The sequence below is a fragment of the Phodopus roborovskii genome, unplaced genomic scaffold (assembly GCF_943737965.1).
Source record: "Phodopus roborovskii unplaced genomic scaffold, PHOROB, whole genome shotgun sequence".
Lineage (NCBI taxonomy): Eukaryota > Metazoa > Chordata > Mammalia > Rodentia > Cricetidae > Phodopus > Phodopus roborovskii.
The window spans coordinates 26,501,324-26,517,361 of record NW_026126525.1 but is presented as its reverse complement, the minus strand read 5'-3'; the positions used below and the strand labels follow the sequence as shown (position 1 = coordinate 26,517,361).

General features: G+C 42.3%; 1 protein-coding gene across 4 annotated transcripts in view; it reads left to right on the top strand.

The window, feature by feature from the left end:
- Kit (KIT proto-oncogene, receptor tyrosine kinase) overlaps nt 1–16,038 on the top strand; it is a 75,914-nt gene that overhangs the window by 41,801 nt on the left and 18,075 nt on the right. For all 4 annotated transcript variants that reach the window (XM_051198518.1, XM_051198517.1, XM_051198516.1 and 1 more), the window contains exons 6-7: nt 2,790–2,979; nt 4,893–5,008. In XM_051198518.1, the coding sequence (XP_051054475.1) occupies nt 2,790–2,979; nt 4,893–5,008 (306 nt within the window). The remainder of the gene's footprint in view (nt 1–2,789; nt 2,980–4,892; nt 5,009–16,038) is intronic.

The following is a 16,038-nucleotide window of genomic DNA, read 5'->3' as shown; positions in this document are numbered from 1 at the left end:
GGCAGGTTTTTATGGGAGTGTCAGACATAGTGTTTGGACCTGATTAATGTTAACACAGATGCCTTAATGCAGAAGTACTTGAAAAAAAAAATTAAAAATTACAATTTTTTAGAGTTCCTTTTTCATGTTATAGTAGGACCTAAGGCAGAGTCTTAATAATTCTTTCATTATAGAAATGTAAAGCTTTGTTCCACCACAAACATAATCCTATTGTGTTAAGTCAGCCTTTTGTTACTATGACCAAACAGCTGATCAAGCAGTTCAAAGGAAGAAAGGTTCGTTTGACTCATAATTCCAGGTCTGGAGACTTGAGGCAAGTTTAGAACATCATGGTGTGAGCAGGGACCAGAAGAGAAGCACCCCCACCCATTCCATTCAGCAGTAGAGTTTCCAATGGATACCACTGATACACTTGGAACCCTCATGATCTAGTTACTTTCCACAAGCCCATTGCTAGCAACCAGGTCTTGGGGCAAGGGTATTCTTTATAGTCAAATCATAACAACTATATTGAGCAAGGTAGGCTGCAGAAAACCGTTGCTCTATGGTAATCATCACATTGTTTTTCGTTGTGCTGTACCTGGAAATCTGAACTTGTGATGCAATATTTATTTTTTAACATAGCAAGATCTAACAAACAATAAAACCTTTCCTTGTCAACAAAGAGTAGTAGGGGTTATATTGTTCCTGGTGCTGATGTTACCAGCTCCAACTCCAGTCTTTTTATTTTGGATGATTTTTTTTTTTTCATTCCACATGGAAAATAATCCCTTTCAAATTGGGCCAGGAGCTATAGGACACTGGGTTGTGTTTCTGACTCAACCTATAGGCAACCAGAGTGCATTAAAAGCTACATCAACAAGTACTTGTGTGTCTGTAGATGATAGCTGAGAGTTAGTGAAAGTTTACAATTTTAAGCATTTGAAAATGAGATAGAATAAAATTTAAACAGTAATTTGGTGTAACTGTTTTTAAAGATTTGAGTATTTTGCTTATTTTTGTATATAAGGGTTTTCATTATACATACAATTTTATTCATGTTCTTATTTTCTCTCTCTTAAAATGTATAGAAACTCTAAAAAAAGAGGCCATTCTTGGCTTCTCTTAGACCCATGTTCAAAGCTAGACTTTGCTATATAGCTTTGCATCTAAATATAACTTAATCAATTTCATCTATAAATTAGAGATTATAAGTATTCCCTATAAACTAGAGTTATTACTAAATCTCTAGCCTGGGCCTAGGGAGATGACTTAGTGGATAAGAGTGCTTGTTCTGCAAGCTTCAGGAGCTGAGTTCAAATCCTCAGCACCTACGTAAAAAACAAAAAAACAAAAACAAAAAAAAACAAGCATCACTATGCTTGTGCATCACTATGACCCCTGTTCTGGGGGACAAGAGACGGCTAGATCCTGAGAGCTCCCCGGCCAGCCAGTCTTGCTGAAATAAATGGTGTGTCTCTGACTCGGAGGAAGAACTTGTCTCAAGGCAGCTGGGGTGAGGGAGATACCCACTGGGAGTGCTGCTCTGGCCTGATGGGCATCTCCATGCTCTATGTGCATTTAGCATAGCCATAGACACCAACACAACACATATATGTGCACAGAAAACCCATAACCAGCTTCTCATCTATAAATTAGAAACTACAGCTCTATGTTCTAGAATGATTGTAAGCATAAATGTCATAATTATTATATGAAATGTGTGCTGAAGTGCCTGGGGCAGTCCTTGGCACATAGTAAGCATCCCCTAAATGGTGGCTATAAAAATAACATCGGGCAATTAGTTTATTGCTTTTTTTTCCCCCTCCAGGCTCACTCCTGGATTATTATATAACCGTTTCTAAGGCTGCACTATTTACTTCACCAGTGTTCTGTCATTTCAAGAGTTATTGTAACCTGTACAAATAGCACTTTGTGCATCTCTAACCCATTTTAAGAAGAGTTCTCAAATGGAAATTACAGGATTTAGACTTAAAAATAGATAATTTAAAAAAAGAAACTCTCGATTGCTAACTGGTTCTGAGAAGAAGTGTGCCAGTTTGTCGTGTGTGTGGCTCTCTGGGCTTCTTTGAACACACTTGAGATTCTTGGGTTTATTTTAAATTAGTTTTGCTATTTTTAATAAATGGAAAGTGCTATCCCTATTTTAATTAATGATTTAGCTAAACAGTCTTCCCCCATAGTTGTAGTTTAATGTCCTCATTCCCATTACCTTAATTCAAATTTGCCCTTTATGGTGTTTTTCCTTTTGCTCTTGCTTCCAAAACCCACCGGACCCAACCCCCTCCCATAAGAGGTAAAAGTCCTGTTTCCACGTTAAAGTGCTGTGTGATTGGCCCATATTGTGATAACACACGTGGTATGCAGGGGCCCACTCTCATGTCCTTCAGCGATGACACAATGGTGTTTTCTGTAGCATTTTTGTCACATATTAGAGCTTGTAGTAGCCTTGACTTGGTGGTATTTTCTTACTACGTCTATAACTCTTCTGGATTTATTTTGCTAAAATACCCTTGAACCTGAACCTCACAAGTGTGGAGACAAGTGGATGGAGAGTTGCTTTTAGGGACTTGCTAATGACATAGCAGTATGCATGACTTTGGGGTGGCTCGTATCACCCAAGGATGTTGTGAAGAGCAAAAGAAAAGTTGACACACAGCTCGCTGCTCACGGCTTCTTATTGGTTGCTAGTCAATGCTGGAAGTCAATGCTTTTATGATCCTAAGGTGACGATGGGGCGTGTTCTTGTCAGTTGTGAATATTGATTGCTGTCTCATTGTTACAATTAGATAAAGGATTCATCAACATCTTCCCAGTGAAGAACACTACAATTTTCGTAAATGATGGAGAAAATGTGGATTTGGTTGTTGAATATGAAGCCTACCCCAAACCTGAACACCAACAGTGGATATATATGAACAGGACCACCACTAACAAAGGGGAAGATTATCTCAAGTCTGATAACGAAAGTAACATCAGGTAAGAAATGGACTTGTGTCCTCTTGCAGCCAGCTTCCCAGGTCCTGTTTTGGTGACCCAGCAATGCATGGAAAGACGTCAGATGGAGGAGCTTATCTAGAGCTACCTCTGTGTCCTCAGCTGAGAATTCCATTTTATTGTGGGTTTAGAATGTTCACACCTCACAGGCAAATAAATGTATGCTGAATGAGTTTCTCATTTGGAAAGTGGGGGTTACTTTTCTCTTAGTTTTAAGGGTAACCCAAAACAATGACTGGCATATCTTCAGGACACTATAATTTTCCTTAGGAAGAAAGAGAAATTAATATTGTTACTACTTTACTAAAACACCAAGGATAACTATGAATTGTTCAGCTTTGGGCCAGATGACCAATTCTTTTTCTTTATTATTAGATCTCTTATTAGAGCTTCAAAACAGTACTGATACCTTGTGTTCTTTCATTCATTCCTGTCATGTGTATCTGACAGATATCAGCACAAACCTTAAATGTAGCACTTAATTCTTTTAAAATTGAGTTTGTTGTTGTGTGGGTATATCATGATGCAGTGACATAATGCATCCCGAAGGATGTGTGAAGGTTAGGGACCATCTTTAGGAGTCTGTCTTTCCCCTTCCCCCTTCCCCCTTTCCCCTTTTACATGCGTTCCAGGGATCAAACTCAGCTACTTGTGGTGAATGTATCTTCACCCATTCACCTCATTGACTCTGCAGCACTCTTTAAGTTCCCCCATTTTTGTGCACAAAGAAGCCAAGGTACAGAAGGGTGAAGTGATGAGACCCAGATCAAATGACTAAAAAGGGGCTGATAACTGGGTAGTTTATGTTATGAACTGATAGGCTAACCTGGATCATTGAGGCTTAGGCTGAAGAGGGTGGAGCTGGGAAGTACCCAGGTAGGAGCGGAGTGGCTAAGTTGGGAAGTACCCAGTAAGAGAAGAGTGGTCAAGGTGAAGTGCTCTTAGGTTGGGATCTTGCATGCCTTTGTTATAAAAAGGGAGTTCAGTGGCATGGGACTTATGCAGAGAGAAAACTGTGGGAGCAGGAGAGCTGCTGAGTAAGGACCTTGGGGAACTCTGCACTGAGCTTCTGTGCCTGGCCATTCAAGGTGACCCTTGGGTGAAGGTTACAGATGTGAGGTGGGCTGAAATCCACCCACACCGAGGGTTCATGGGAACACGGAAATAGGCCTGTAGATGAGGCGCAGGACAGAGAGGCACCTGCATGAGAAGCTGATTAGAAAGTTTGATCCAGCAGCAGTTTGAGTTTGTCTACTGAGTGGTGAGAGGAGAATGAGTAAGGCCACTGAGCCTGGTAAGTTGGTCATGGTCTTGCTCAGCTGGTCTGTCCGTCTAGAGCTCACACTAGCTCAAGAGTTATGGCGTTCCATCTTCACAGCCATCCTGTAGGTCCTGAGTAGATCGGATACTTGAATAACAAATATTGCAGGGGATGCTGGGAAAAGAAGTCTGGAAGTAAAAAGAACACTAAGAGTTAGCATTGTTGACAGAAGTGAGGTAGGGTGACAGTGGGTGAAGGAGTTCATGGTTATGTGGGTCCCAAGGGCCTAAGGAATTGACATGAAAATGGAGGGTATGTACAGGCTATTGAGCCAGGGTTTCCCAGGACAGAGTTCAAGGTATTGCTACAGTGTGGGCAGAATAGGAAGTGGTCACAAGGGTAGCCTGGGACAGTGGCCCCAAAGGCTTGGCTAGCCCATTTCTATGTCTTTACATGCAGGTTTTTGTCCCCAAATAGAGTGACACACATGTCTGTGTGTGTTAACACGGAATTAAATGACTCATTGATATTTTTCCCCCAAGAGGCATTTCTTTCCAAGTAGAAGCAGTGACAGAGACTTGCACTTTAGGACAGACTGTCCACAGGGGGTTGATTTATTGTCCTTCCCTTGTAGATATGTGAACGAGCTCCATCTGACCAGATTAAAAGGCACAGAAGGAGGCACCTATACCTTTCTGGTGTCCAACCCTGATGTCAGCGCTTCCGTGACATTTAACGTTTATGTGAACAGTAAGTACATTGCAGGACTCCTTATCTTTTTATTTTGTGTGATTGCAAGCTGCAGCTCGTGTGTAGAGCAGCTGCAGAGCTGCGTTTCTTGTGTACTATGTAAATAATGTTTCATGATAATTTTGACCTTAACAAAGACCTAGTGGTTGGGTGGTTGGAAGAGAAACCAATTCCCTGTCCTACATTTCACTGGCCACATGACCTTGTAGAAGTGGTGTGAATTTCTGAGGGCCGCCTCTGAAGTAAACAGAGGCGTCCTGGGAGGCTGACATTAGGAGCTGAGAGAAAGTGTGTTATTATTGATTGTTGAACTGGAAAGCCAGATGTTGAATGGGAGCTGGGGTTTGCCATTGAGTTGGGGAGAGATACTGTCAAGTCCTGACATGGATTTTCTCTTCCCAGAGCTTTCTCTCTTCAGGCTATGATAAACCATTTATGTTTAGATTATTCTCCCTCTAAGATCAATGTGCTTTTGACCCAGCTCAATGGGTCATTGCTGAATACTTCAGGAGTACCGAGGGAGCAGGCAGCAAGTGGTTTGGTGGTGGGGGCAATTGTCTGTAGTCATGGGAACTCAACACCAAAGTCCTGCACTACTGTGGTTCTTTGAAAAACTTCTAAGCAGAGGTGGAGGCCAAGCAGACAGGAGTCTATCCTTGCAGCAGCTTCTGCCAAGTGAAGGGCTACTCCTTGGCTCTCTGTTCTGGGTCCAGCCTGCATTGACAAGGAAGAATAACAACATGATACACACCAGAGTGTTCTAGAAGAAGGCCCAGTAAACAAGTGACTGTTAGAATTATCCATCCTGGGTATGTGGGGTCCCGGGAAACAATGGGGGCATTCCTGTGCTAGTTACTTGTTGCAAGAGAATAGAGCAAAGCAGCTTGAGGGAAGGGGGTTGTGGGTTCATGTTTGCAGGCGATGTAGCCCATCTTGGCAGGGAGGGCATGGCTCTGGGGTTAGGTCTGTGGCAGTAGGAGCTTACAACTTAACATGTTCGCCTTATGACTAATCAGGAAGTAGAGAGCTGAGGCTGGAAACCAGTCTACAACCCTCAGTGGCCTTCTCTGCCAGCCATGCCTTCTGCCCGAAGGTTCCAATCTCCCCAAAACAGCATCACAGGGTAGGGGGGATCATTCAAATATATGAACCTGTCAGGGATATTTCAGATCAAACCAGAATAATTCCCCACAAAACAACTTAGGAACTGGGCAGCATGCTGGACTGGTAAGGGGATTGTAGAAGATGGCAGGGGCGGGAAGTGGAGTGGGGGAAGGGAGCTTCTTCTCTCCCTGGGAGCAGCTTACCTGTTAGGGATACACATATGTTCATCCCGTTTGTCCCTGCCTTACTATGATGGGTTGGATGGGGTCAGATGCATTTGTTATTGGAGAAAGAAATAACTAGTAAAACTCTACCCTGGACTGCTTTTTTATTGCAATCTACAGTTGCTTGGCTGAATCAGCATTTCCAGAATTGTGCTTCCTGATTAAGATGTATCCATCAGGGTGTTCTAAAGGATCAGACCTGCTAGAACACACACACACACACACACACACACACACACACACACACACACACACACACACACTAGATTGGCTTACAGACTGTCGTTAGTGTAGTCCAACAATGACTTGTCTCATTCAGTCCATCAGGCTGATAGTCTCAGCAGTCCCGGGGTGGTACTGAGGGCCAGGAGGATTCCTGGAGAGTCCTCACCTTTAATCTACATTGGAATCTTGAAGATGACCCAGTTTTGGGGTAGATCTTCCTGCTTCAAGTAATCTGGTCAAGAAAAATCCCTCTCAGGAGTGCCCAGCAGCTTAGGTTTTACTTGATTCTAGAAGCAGTTGGGTTGATAACCAAGATTAGGCACCATGGATATCAGTGTACCATATTTGAGTTGGATGTCACAGTGCCTGCCATTGATCTCAGCCTCCTGGGAGGTGGAGGCTGGTAGAACTCTGAATTGAGGGCCAGCCTGGTTGAGACCTTGTTTCTAGGGGGGAAAGTGCCACATGCCTATGATTAAGTACTTTTATGTTGCTGACCTCCCAGAATCCTAGTCTGTTGATGTATGCTATATACCTCTTGTAGGGGGTGGGTGGTTTGTGGGTTGGAGCAATGATTCCAAATTCTGGACCACAGAGCTCCTCCTTTCCAAAGGAAATATTAATTAATATTTCTGTTCCTCAGAACAGTTTTGATTATTGGGTATCTCATTGGCCCTCGATTCAAATATTTCTAGATGAATTCAGATGTTAATCAAGAGAACTTAATATATTACACACAGGCAAAATTACCTACTTCTGAAAACCTTAATATTCAACTAATTTAAGAGACGGCAGTAGGCAAATCAGTATCTTTGCCAGCATAATGTAAAAATTGTTCATGCAAAACTTGATTCCAAGAGTAGTAGGCCTCTTCTACCTACCTGCTGCAAGTTACCCAATCCATTGTAGATCAGTGCTCCCAGAAAACATAGTATGAGTCAGTTAATAGAAAAGCTAACTAAAGAAGCAGGTGGGCAGCACAAAAGCCTTAGTCAGGTTTCACAGGTACAAGAGCCATTCTGCCGGATTGCTCCTTCCAAGTACCACTTGTGTGATCCTGTGCCTTTCCCCTGTGGCCTGGTGACAGTGGATCATAGGGGAGCATGCTCTGTGGAACCCATTGAGAAGCTCATCGTGTTATTCTTTGCCTGAGCCTTTCAGCCAGAGGGGCATATAGATGTCTCTTTACCAGAGTGTCATCTGCCACTTGTGCATGAGACACTAACCCAGTACATTTCTGACTTTTCCCTCTGGTGGCAGACATGCTGCCGTTTAATTTATGAGGCTGGCTTACCCCACCAGGCAGGGTCAGTTACAAACACATCTACTCGGGAGCACCAGTGATCCAACACGGTCTCCCCCTGTCGGGACAGATCTTGTCTAAGTCTGGGCTCTCTTCAACAAGCACCTGGCCATTGATGGAATGCCCACCTCTTCACTCTGCGTGTGTGGAGGATGCAATGGGCCCTGCCCACTGAGGAAGCCTTTTCATTCACGTTGGTTTCTTGCAAATGCTACATTGACAAAAGCCATTTATTTTAGTCACAAGGCACATTGGATTTAAGGATGGCTTTGACAGTGAGCATATTTGTTCAAACTGTGTCCACCTTTTGTGAGGCATGTCACAATTGTTCTGTGCTGTTATAGCTGACAGTATTATGGGTTAGGTTTCTCTTTTTACTTTTTGTGGTGGAGTTAAAATCAAAAGTAAAACTGAAAGTTGGCCACATCATTCAATTGGTAAAATGTTTCCAGTTCATGTTCCAGTCCCTGGTATTGGGTAAAATCAAGCCTAAGCTTGGTTGTCTGTGCTTATACCCTCAGGCAGGAGGGTCAGAAGTTCAAGGTCATTCTGAGCTATGTGGTGAGTTGAGGCATCCTGAGCTGTGTTTGAACTCATCTCCAACAATCAACCAAGCAAAAATGTTTTAAAATCAAAATCCTGGGAATCATTTGTGTTCATTTTGACATTGTAGGGTATAACGATGACAGTTATGGGCAATTCTATGCATGGTTTATTCTGTAAATAAGCTCAGCCTCCAGGGGGAAAAGGAATTATGTACTGTAAAAATTAGAATTAATAAAAGTCAAGATAATAAACGCACAGGGTTAGCACAGAAATTCAGGCTACTTAGTGACATCGATGCATAATTGCTTACAAGATTCAGTGCTAAGAAATGCTAATGCAAGTCCTTGATTTGTAGTGGCCTAACTTCTTGAAAAGTCCACTTATTCTGAAATTTTCTCATGTAGATTTCAGTATAGTTAGTGTGGGGGGGATAGGGGTCTAATCCCTTATGGAGGAGACTTGGAGTTTTCATAAAACAAAACAAAACCACACCCCCATTGAATTTGCATTATTATAATTCCTCTTAGGAGTGCTTACCCGAGGTGTATATAGAAGTCAAATTCATAGTTCTGAAACATTTGATGCCCTTTGGGGAAAATGATGATGCATTTCCCTTGCAAATGAAAATGGAGGGAAGAGCATATAATTATAAAAACTCCAAACTTTACTCCGAAGTACTTTCTCCATTAGACACTGCTCTTTCCCATAATCCTCTAAGTGCTGGGAAAAATTCGGTTGGCCAGATGTGTGGGCAGCGTGCATTGCTTATCGGGAGGGAGCCTCTGGCCAAGATTACCACACAGGTCAGACACTTGGGTGTGGCCAGGTGAAAGAAAATGAAAGGCCAGATGCATACAGTAAATTGAACTAACTTAACTTGGCTTTTGAGTATTTTTTGAATAAAGGCCAGACTTTCTAGTGGATTCCAAAAGGCAATCAGCAAAGCAAATCTTGTCATAATTTTTTTTTTATTTTTAACCTCAAATATCCCTGCAAATCCTGGAGTTATTCATATAGTTATTGGAGAAAACACTCTTGCTATAATGTTTATTATCTTTTGGGCCTCTGAACTGTCTTAAAATTTCAGACATTCTCTGATAGCTAAATATTTAGTATATAAGGGTCATGGATAGCTCTTTCTCCATCTTCAGTGACAGACCTCAGCCATGGAGGAGGGCTGCTGAAGTCCACGGGTAGAGGCACAGCAAGGGTTCCCCTTCCTCAGGATGCTTCTAGAGAGCCCGACTTGTGTTAAGCTAGACTGGAGTCCACAGTGATGGCTGAACCCCACCACACTGACTCTCAGTGCCCCCAGCAGCCTCACGCCATTTATGGAAGGGAGCTAACAGGGCACCAGAAACAATTTAAGAAAATGCTCAATAATAGATTATTTCTAAATCACTGCATCAAATAATTAACATCCTGCTCGGCACTCATGGTTATTTATAGACCCCGCAGTATACCAAAATCAGCCAAAGTGATAAATCACCCGTAATGAAGCTTCCTGATGAGAAAGTTACCCTTTGACCACATTTGCAAAGTCCAGACTGCTTTTGATGTATTTTGGGTTATCAATAGACAAACCTGGTTACAGATGGCTAGAGCCTCACTAGGTAGAAGCAGTTACATGTAGGACAGCCTGAGAGTAAATCACACGGGGAGCCCGTTTGCCAACAACAAAGGTGGACCTATCAAGCCAGCCATATAGATGGTTTCAGACCACCTGCCAGCCATCTGGGTTGTCCACCTGGCTGGAATCGCAGGGTCTTCTACCAGTCTGGAAACAGGAATGGCTGCCTGCCATTGAGGACTGCTCAACTTTTAGGGGCTTGGAGCAAGTCTGTCCTTAAATAAGTCCCTTGTGGAGCAATGAGAACAAAGCTAGGAGAACCCTTTCCATAACCGGAGATGGCCTCCCACCCCTTAGCCACTTAGAGTCTACTTCTGTCTTCCTCTTCCTCCTCATCACTGGTTGATTTGGGATACTGGGATTGAAGCCTAAGCTTCTGCATGCCCCCTGCCTGAGTTATACTCCAGCACCCCTGTTTGCTATTAAAAAGGGTAGGGGTGTAAGATTTTTCCAAACAAGTGTGTGTCCGACCCATGCATTTTTCTGTGGGGTTTTGTTTTAAAAGGCTGTTGCCTTTTAGTATTGCTATGAGGCTTGGTCCTGGAGTCAATAGCTGGGACTCTGAAACAGTAAATAGAGTGGTCTATAGCAAATAGATTCTTAAATGGTAAACATAAGATTTGGTTTTCATTTTTGCTTCTTGATACATTTTCTGGGTTCACCAAACCTAACTTTTGAGGTAAGAAAAACTTGAATTTAAATCCATAAGAAGACATATTCAACTACAATGTAGGACAGCATGCATGTAAATCTCATGACAAGGCCATTTGCCAGCAATGAAGGAGGACCTGTCAAGCCAGCCATGTAGACCACTCCAGACCACCTGCCAGCCATCTGGCTCGCCCACCTGGCTAGACTCTCAGGGTCCTTTACCAGTGTGAGAACAGGAAGTCCCTGCCTTCAGGGACAGCTCAGTTTGGGGGCTTAGAGTCTGTCCTTGAGGAAAAAGGCAAGCCAAGTTCCAGGCATCAACTCCATTCCAATCACAGTGGAGGCCCCACAACTCCAAGAAGCAAGTAAATAATAAGGACTTCCATGAAGGAATTCTATTTACTGAAGTCATATGTATGAAATAAAATACATCAATCTTAACAAAAATGAGGGTGTGTTATTTCTTTTCCTTGCTTTTTAGTATTGAGTACAGATGTACTGAGAATATGTTTTCAAGTCATAAAATATTCTTCCATAGCCTGCCTTTGGTATCTCTTTGTACAGATCTTTCCTAATTCCTTTAAGCCCACGTCTGATACAATTTTGAGACATTATAGAGTAAGACAGTTCTAAAATGATGTGACTGAGTTTTAAAAGGAACCTGTCAGGAGTTTATAATCGTCTTGTTTAATCTTGAATGAGTGACCTTGCCCAAGTGCCTGGAAGTTATGAAGTCGCCATCTGTCATTATGTTTCATGCTCTTGCGTCTTCCACACACTGTCAGTTCTCAGGGCCATTCTAAATTAAGGACTAACTCTCAGGTCGTCTTTAGTGTGGTAGTTAATCTATGTAAAAATAGTTGCCGGTCTTTTCACATTAATCTTTTTGGAGACTTCGACCATGGATTTGAGATCTGTCAATACTTGCATCTGTTTTTATTGAATCGGAGCATTATTTTGACATGACATTTTTTTTTTTTTTTAAAAAACAACTGTTTTTTCATTGTGCCCATGCACTCACACACATCATCCATGCCACAGTGTGAATGTAGAGGTCAGAGGACAATTTAAGGGAGCCAGCTCTCTCTGTTCTTTCACCACGTGGATTCTTGGGATTGGAACTCAGGTTGTCAGGCTTGGAGGCATGTGCCTTTACCCACTGAGCCATCCTACTGGCCCCTTGATTTAACACTGTAAAATCTCTTCAGAGAATGAGAATCTCTAGATACTAGGATGGCTGTAGATGTTGAAACTGGAGGGAAATAAATATGGAAACGAGCCATTAACGTAGAACTTTGAATCTCTTTTACTCTGAAACAAGACAGCAGTAGATGATGCACTGCTAAACATGGTTCTGGGCTCTAATGTTATCATCATTACTTTCTTTCATATCTCATAAGATAATTGGTCTTGGGGAGGTGGGGGGGGGTGTGACACTAATGGGAGTGTCTATGTGAATGCCAACCTCTTAGAGAATGCAGTCAGTCACCTACCTTCCTGGCCCTGAGTTACTTACTTACATGGTTCCTGTGGTTCAACCATTTTTTTTTTTTTTTTTTAATTAAATGGTGGGAAAGCAAAGAAATGGGTTCAGTGTGTGACTGTAAACTTTGATGATGCTGCCCCTGACTCTTTGCGACAGCAGCATGAGTAGTCCTTTCATATTGTGGACCTTCTGCTGTGTGGAAATTTCTTTTTCATTTGAGCCAGGTGTGTTTTTTTACATCAAATTAGCCTTGTTCATTTATAAATGTATGCAGGGTGGCCTCTAATTCAGTGGGAATTTAAATTAATCCAAGAATAGGTACATAATTTTTCTGTGGGCATTATGTCAATATCTTCTGAATTATGTGGCAAAATGAATTACCTACTTTGCAGAGTAGAAAAATGACATTTCAACCTGTGCCTGTTCATCTCGACAGCCTGCATAGCTCTAAGACGGGTGTTCGGGTCCCCGGCTCACATCTGGACTACTGGGGGTCCATGAATTGAGCTTAATGAGTCTGAATTAAACAGGCTTTCTCCAAGTAGAGACATTATTTGGGGATTCCATCTTGAAACTAGGAGGGCTTTTATGTTTGTTTGAATTGTATATGAGGCATCACACATGTGTGTTTGCTTGTTCCCGGGTGTTTGCACATGCAGGTGGACAAGTAGGTGAAGAAGGCAGAGGTTGAACACTTATTTATTAAAGCATGGCCTCTCACTTGAGCCTTGAGCTTGCTGATTCAGCTAGCCTAGGTAACCATCAAGCCCTGCCTTGGCTTCCAAGTACTGAGATGATAGGTGGGTGCTGGTGGTCCCAACTCTAGTCATCACATTTCCCCCACTAAGCCATCTCCCTAGTTCCTAGGGGCTCTTTCTGATGGCTTTTTAGAACAGGGATTCAGAAAACAACATGCATGGCCACTGTGTTTGAGCAGCCAATGGATTAAGAAAAAAATTTTTAAGTAGTTAAAAAGGCCAGAAGAGTTTAGAATAAAACTCATAATCTAGTTGAGGATACCACTTCATTAAAGTAGCATTTTTTTTTTTTGGTTAAAATGGGTGTTTAAAATATATGGGTATAGGAGACTATGGTTGAAGCTTTTGTTTTTGTTTATTGGACAAATTTCTTTTTTTTAAATGCCTATTTTGGGGCTGGTGGGGTCTGTAGATCAGGTTATAGAGCTTGTTTAGCATGCATGAAAGTGCTCTGGGTTTGATCCTCAACATAAATGAGGATGGTGGTGTACCCCTATAATTCCAGCACTCTGAAGGTAGAGGCAGGATGATTAAAAGTTCAAGGTCATCCTTGGCTACACAGAGAGTTTGAAGCCTGCCTGGGCTAGATGAGACCAAGCCAAAATACTCATTTGCCACTTTTAGATATCTTTAAGAAGGGACAAAATTCAATATATTTCCAAATTATCTGTTCTTTTAACTTATTTTTAAAAATCAGCTACAGTTATCTTATACCACTGTTTGAGCTGGTTTACATTTCCTCTCATTATAATAATAATGTTATGACAGGAATGTAGCTTCTATCTAGACCCAACTAGAATGGGGACAGATTATTAAAAATGACCACCGCAACACCATTCTGCCCCAGCAAACCCAGAGTTACCAAAACAGAAACCCATCCTTCTGACCACTTCCCAGTTTGGTCTGCCCCCTCTCTGGCTGATTATAGAGTATAGGCAGATTGTATTGAGCATGGGGGCTGGTTAAGGTGGGCAGGGCCAGGGAACTCTACTCAGAACCACTTCCCTGCAGATGAATGGAAGGCAGGTCTCCCCAGCATCCTTCTGTGTGCCTGGAGCCTCCCAGTGCTTGCTGCTCTTGTTATATGTACCACTTTCTTAAAATTAATTTTGTTCTTGCTTTCCACATGGGCCTGATGGTGGTGAGAAGAATATTTTTCAAAATTACCAATCTGCAGGGTAAATCAGTGTTTAAGATTTTAATTGCATAAGCAACAAATTCTCACATTACATTAACAAATGTCTGCCTATAAGCTGATCATTGTTGTTTGGGGATGCCGGATGGTTTAAGCCTATGGTGCTTTTCAAATGGAAAAGGCTATTAAAAAAAAAATCTGCACAGGAAACATGTAACTTCTTAGGCTTATCAAAAACCCCAACTTGGGAGGAATTAGGGAATGTGTCATTTGATATCCTACTTTCAGAATGTCTAAGAAACCACAGCTCTGACTTAACCTGGAGAAGTGCAGAGTTATGTATCTTTAGTAGTGAAATGCATATTTAATGCCATACATGGTGCATTGAGCCACTTATAAAATGCAGATAAGCTCAGATTTTCATTTTACGAATCAGTTCTACCTAGCTCATTCTTTATGCATTAAACATTTTCCTAATACAACCTGTCATGGACAGCCCACGCTGGACCAGTGTGACTTAGCCTTTTCAGAATGAGGTCTCACACCACCAGTATTAAGGACAAGGCTGGGACCAAGATTAAGTAAGAGAACAAAATTGTAGGAGATGCTCACTCATAGGTCCCCACGTGCACTGTAAGGGTTAGTGATTCTGAACTGTGGCACATGGGGACAGTTCTCTGGACCCTTCTAATTCCAGCTTCCTTGAGTTCCTTTAAGGTACTTTGTTTGTAAAAAAAAAAAAAAAATCCCAAAACAACAAAACCACATAAAACGCTGGGTCAGATCTTTAGTTTACAGAAACTGGGTTTTGGTGCAGGAGTCTTCTCTCAGAAAGTCAAATGCATATCTAAGGTTTGGGGGTCCTCTGAGGTTCACTCAACAGGACAAAAGCAATTCAGCTAGCCTCAGGTAATGACCCATCTGGGATAGTAGCTTTCAAAAAGCAACAACAACCAAAAAACCCTACTCAGTTAACCAATACAGGAGCAAGTAGGCCAGCCAGACCACAACATCTCTAGCCTGGGCCAGCCATTATGTACCTGCTACCAGGTGCCACGCTAGAAGGCTTGGATCTTAGAGGACACTTGTCACTGAAATGAATAATTGATGATGCATGTTTGAGCTGTCCAGCTTTGTAATTAAAAGGTTTATACATTTGTTTTTGCTCCATGCTCACTGTATGATGAAAAAGGATTAAAGAGTAAGTAGAAACAATCCATAAGCCTGCTAGCCAGCGGTCAGCATTATTAATGCCATAGGGCACCCTTTCAGCATTGAGGAATTCTTTCTCTATTGTGCCAGCCCAAGAAAAGCCCATCTTAGGACATGATGGACCTAAGCAAGGGCCAGCGACAAAAGAAGGAGGGCCAGCCAATGAACTTGAGGTGCTTGAATCCCACTCATCTCTACCAATGTCTTTGTGGACTTCCCGACTCACTTGTTAGTGTCAGGTTTTGTTCTGTCTTTAAATTCCATGGGTCTAGGCATGCATGTAGATTTCCTGTCTTGTGCTTCTCTGTCTTGAGAATAAGGGGACTAGGTCTCCTGGTCAGGAAAGCCAGACTAGTCACCCAGTTACCTCCTTATGGCATTGAACACTAGTTCCCTTGGGAGGTCTCATTCGTTCACCAGGTCTTATTGGGTGTCTGTTGCCACCGACCTACACCATTAGTCTAACATGAAGCTCTTGCCATCAAGAGGAGGCAAAGCATGAGATTGAAAAGCAAAGTCAGGTGCTCTTCAGGGCCCCAGGATCAGGGATAGACAACCAACTTGGCTTGGGAGAAGTTGGGTTTCCTTAGAAGAGGCTGTGAGTTCTTGAGCTGAGTTCAGAGAGACCTACCGTATGGCTCTTACAGTCTCCACTATTGTTTCATGTCCTACTTTTCAGCCCAATCCCACAGTTGCCTGTGATAATTAAATGAAATTTGCCAGATGGATGCTTTCGCAAGACAATGGTTTGTCTTC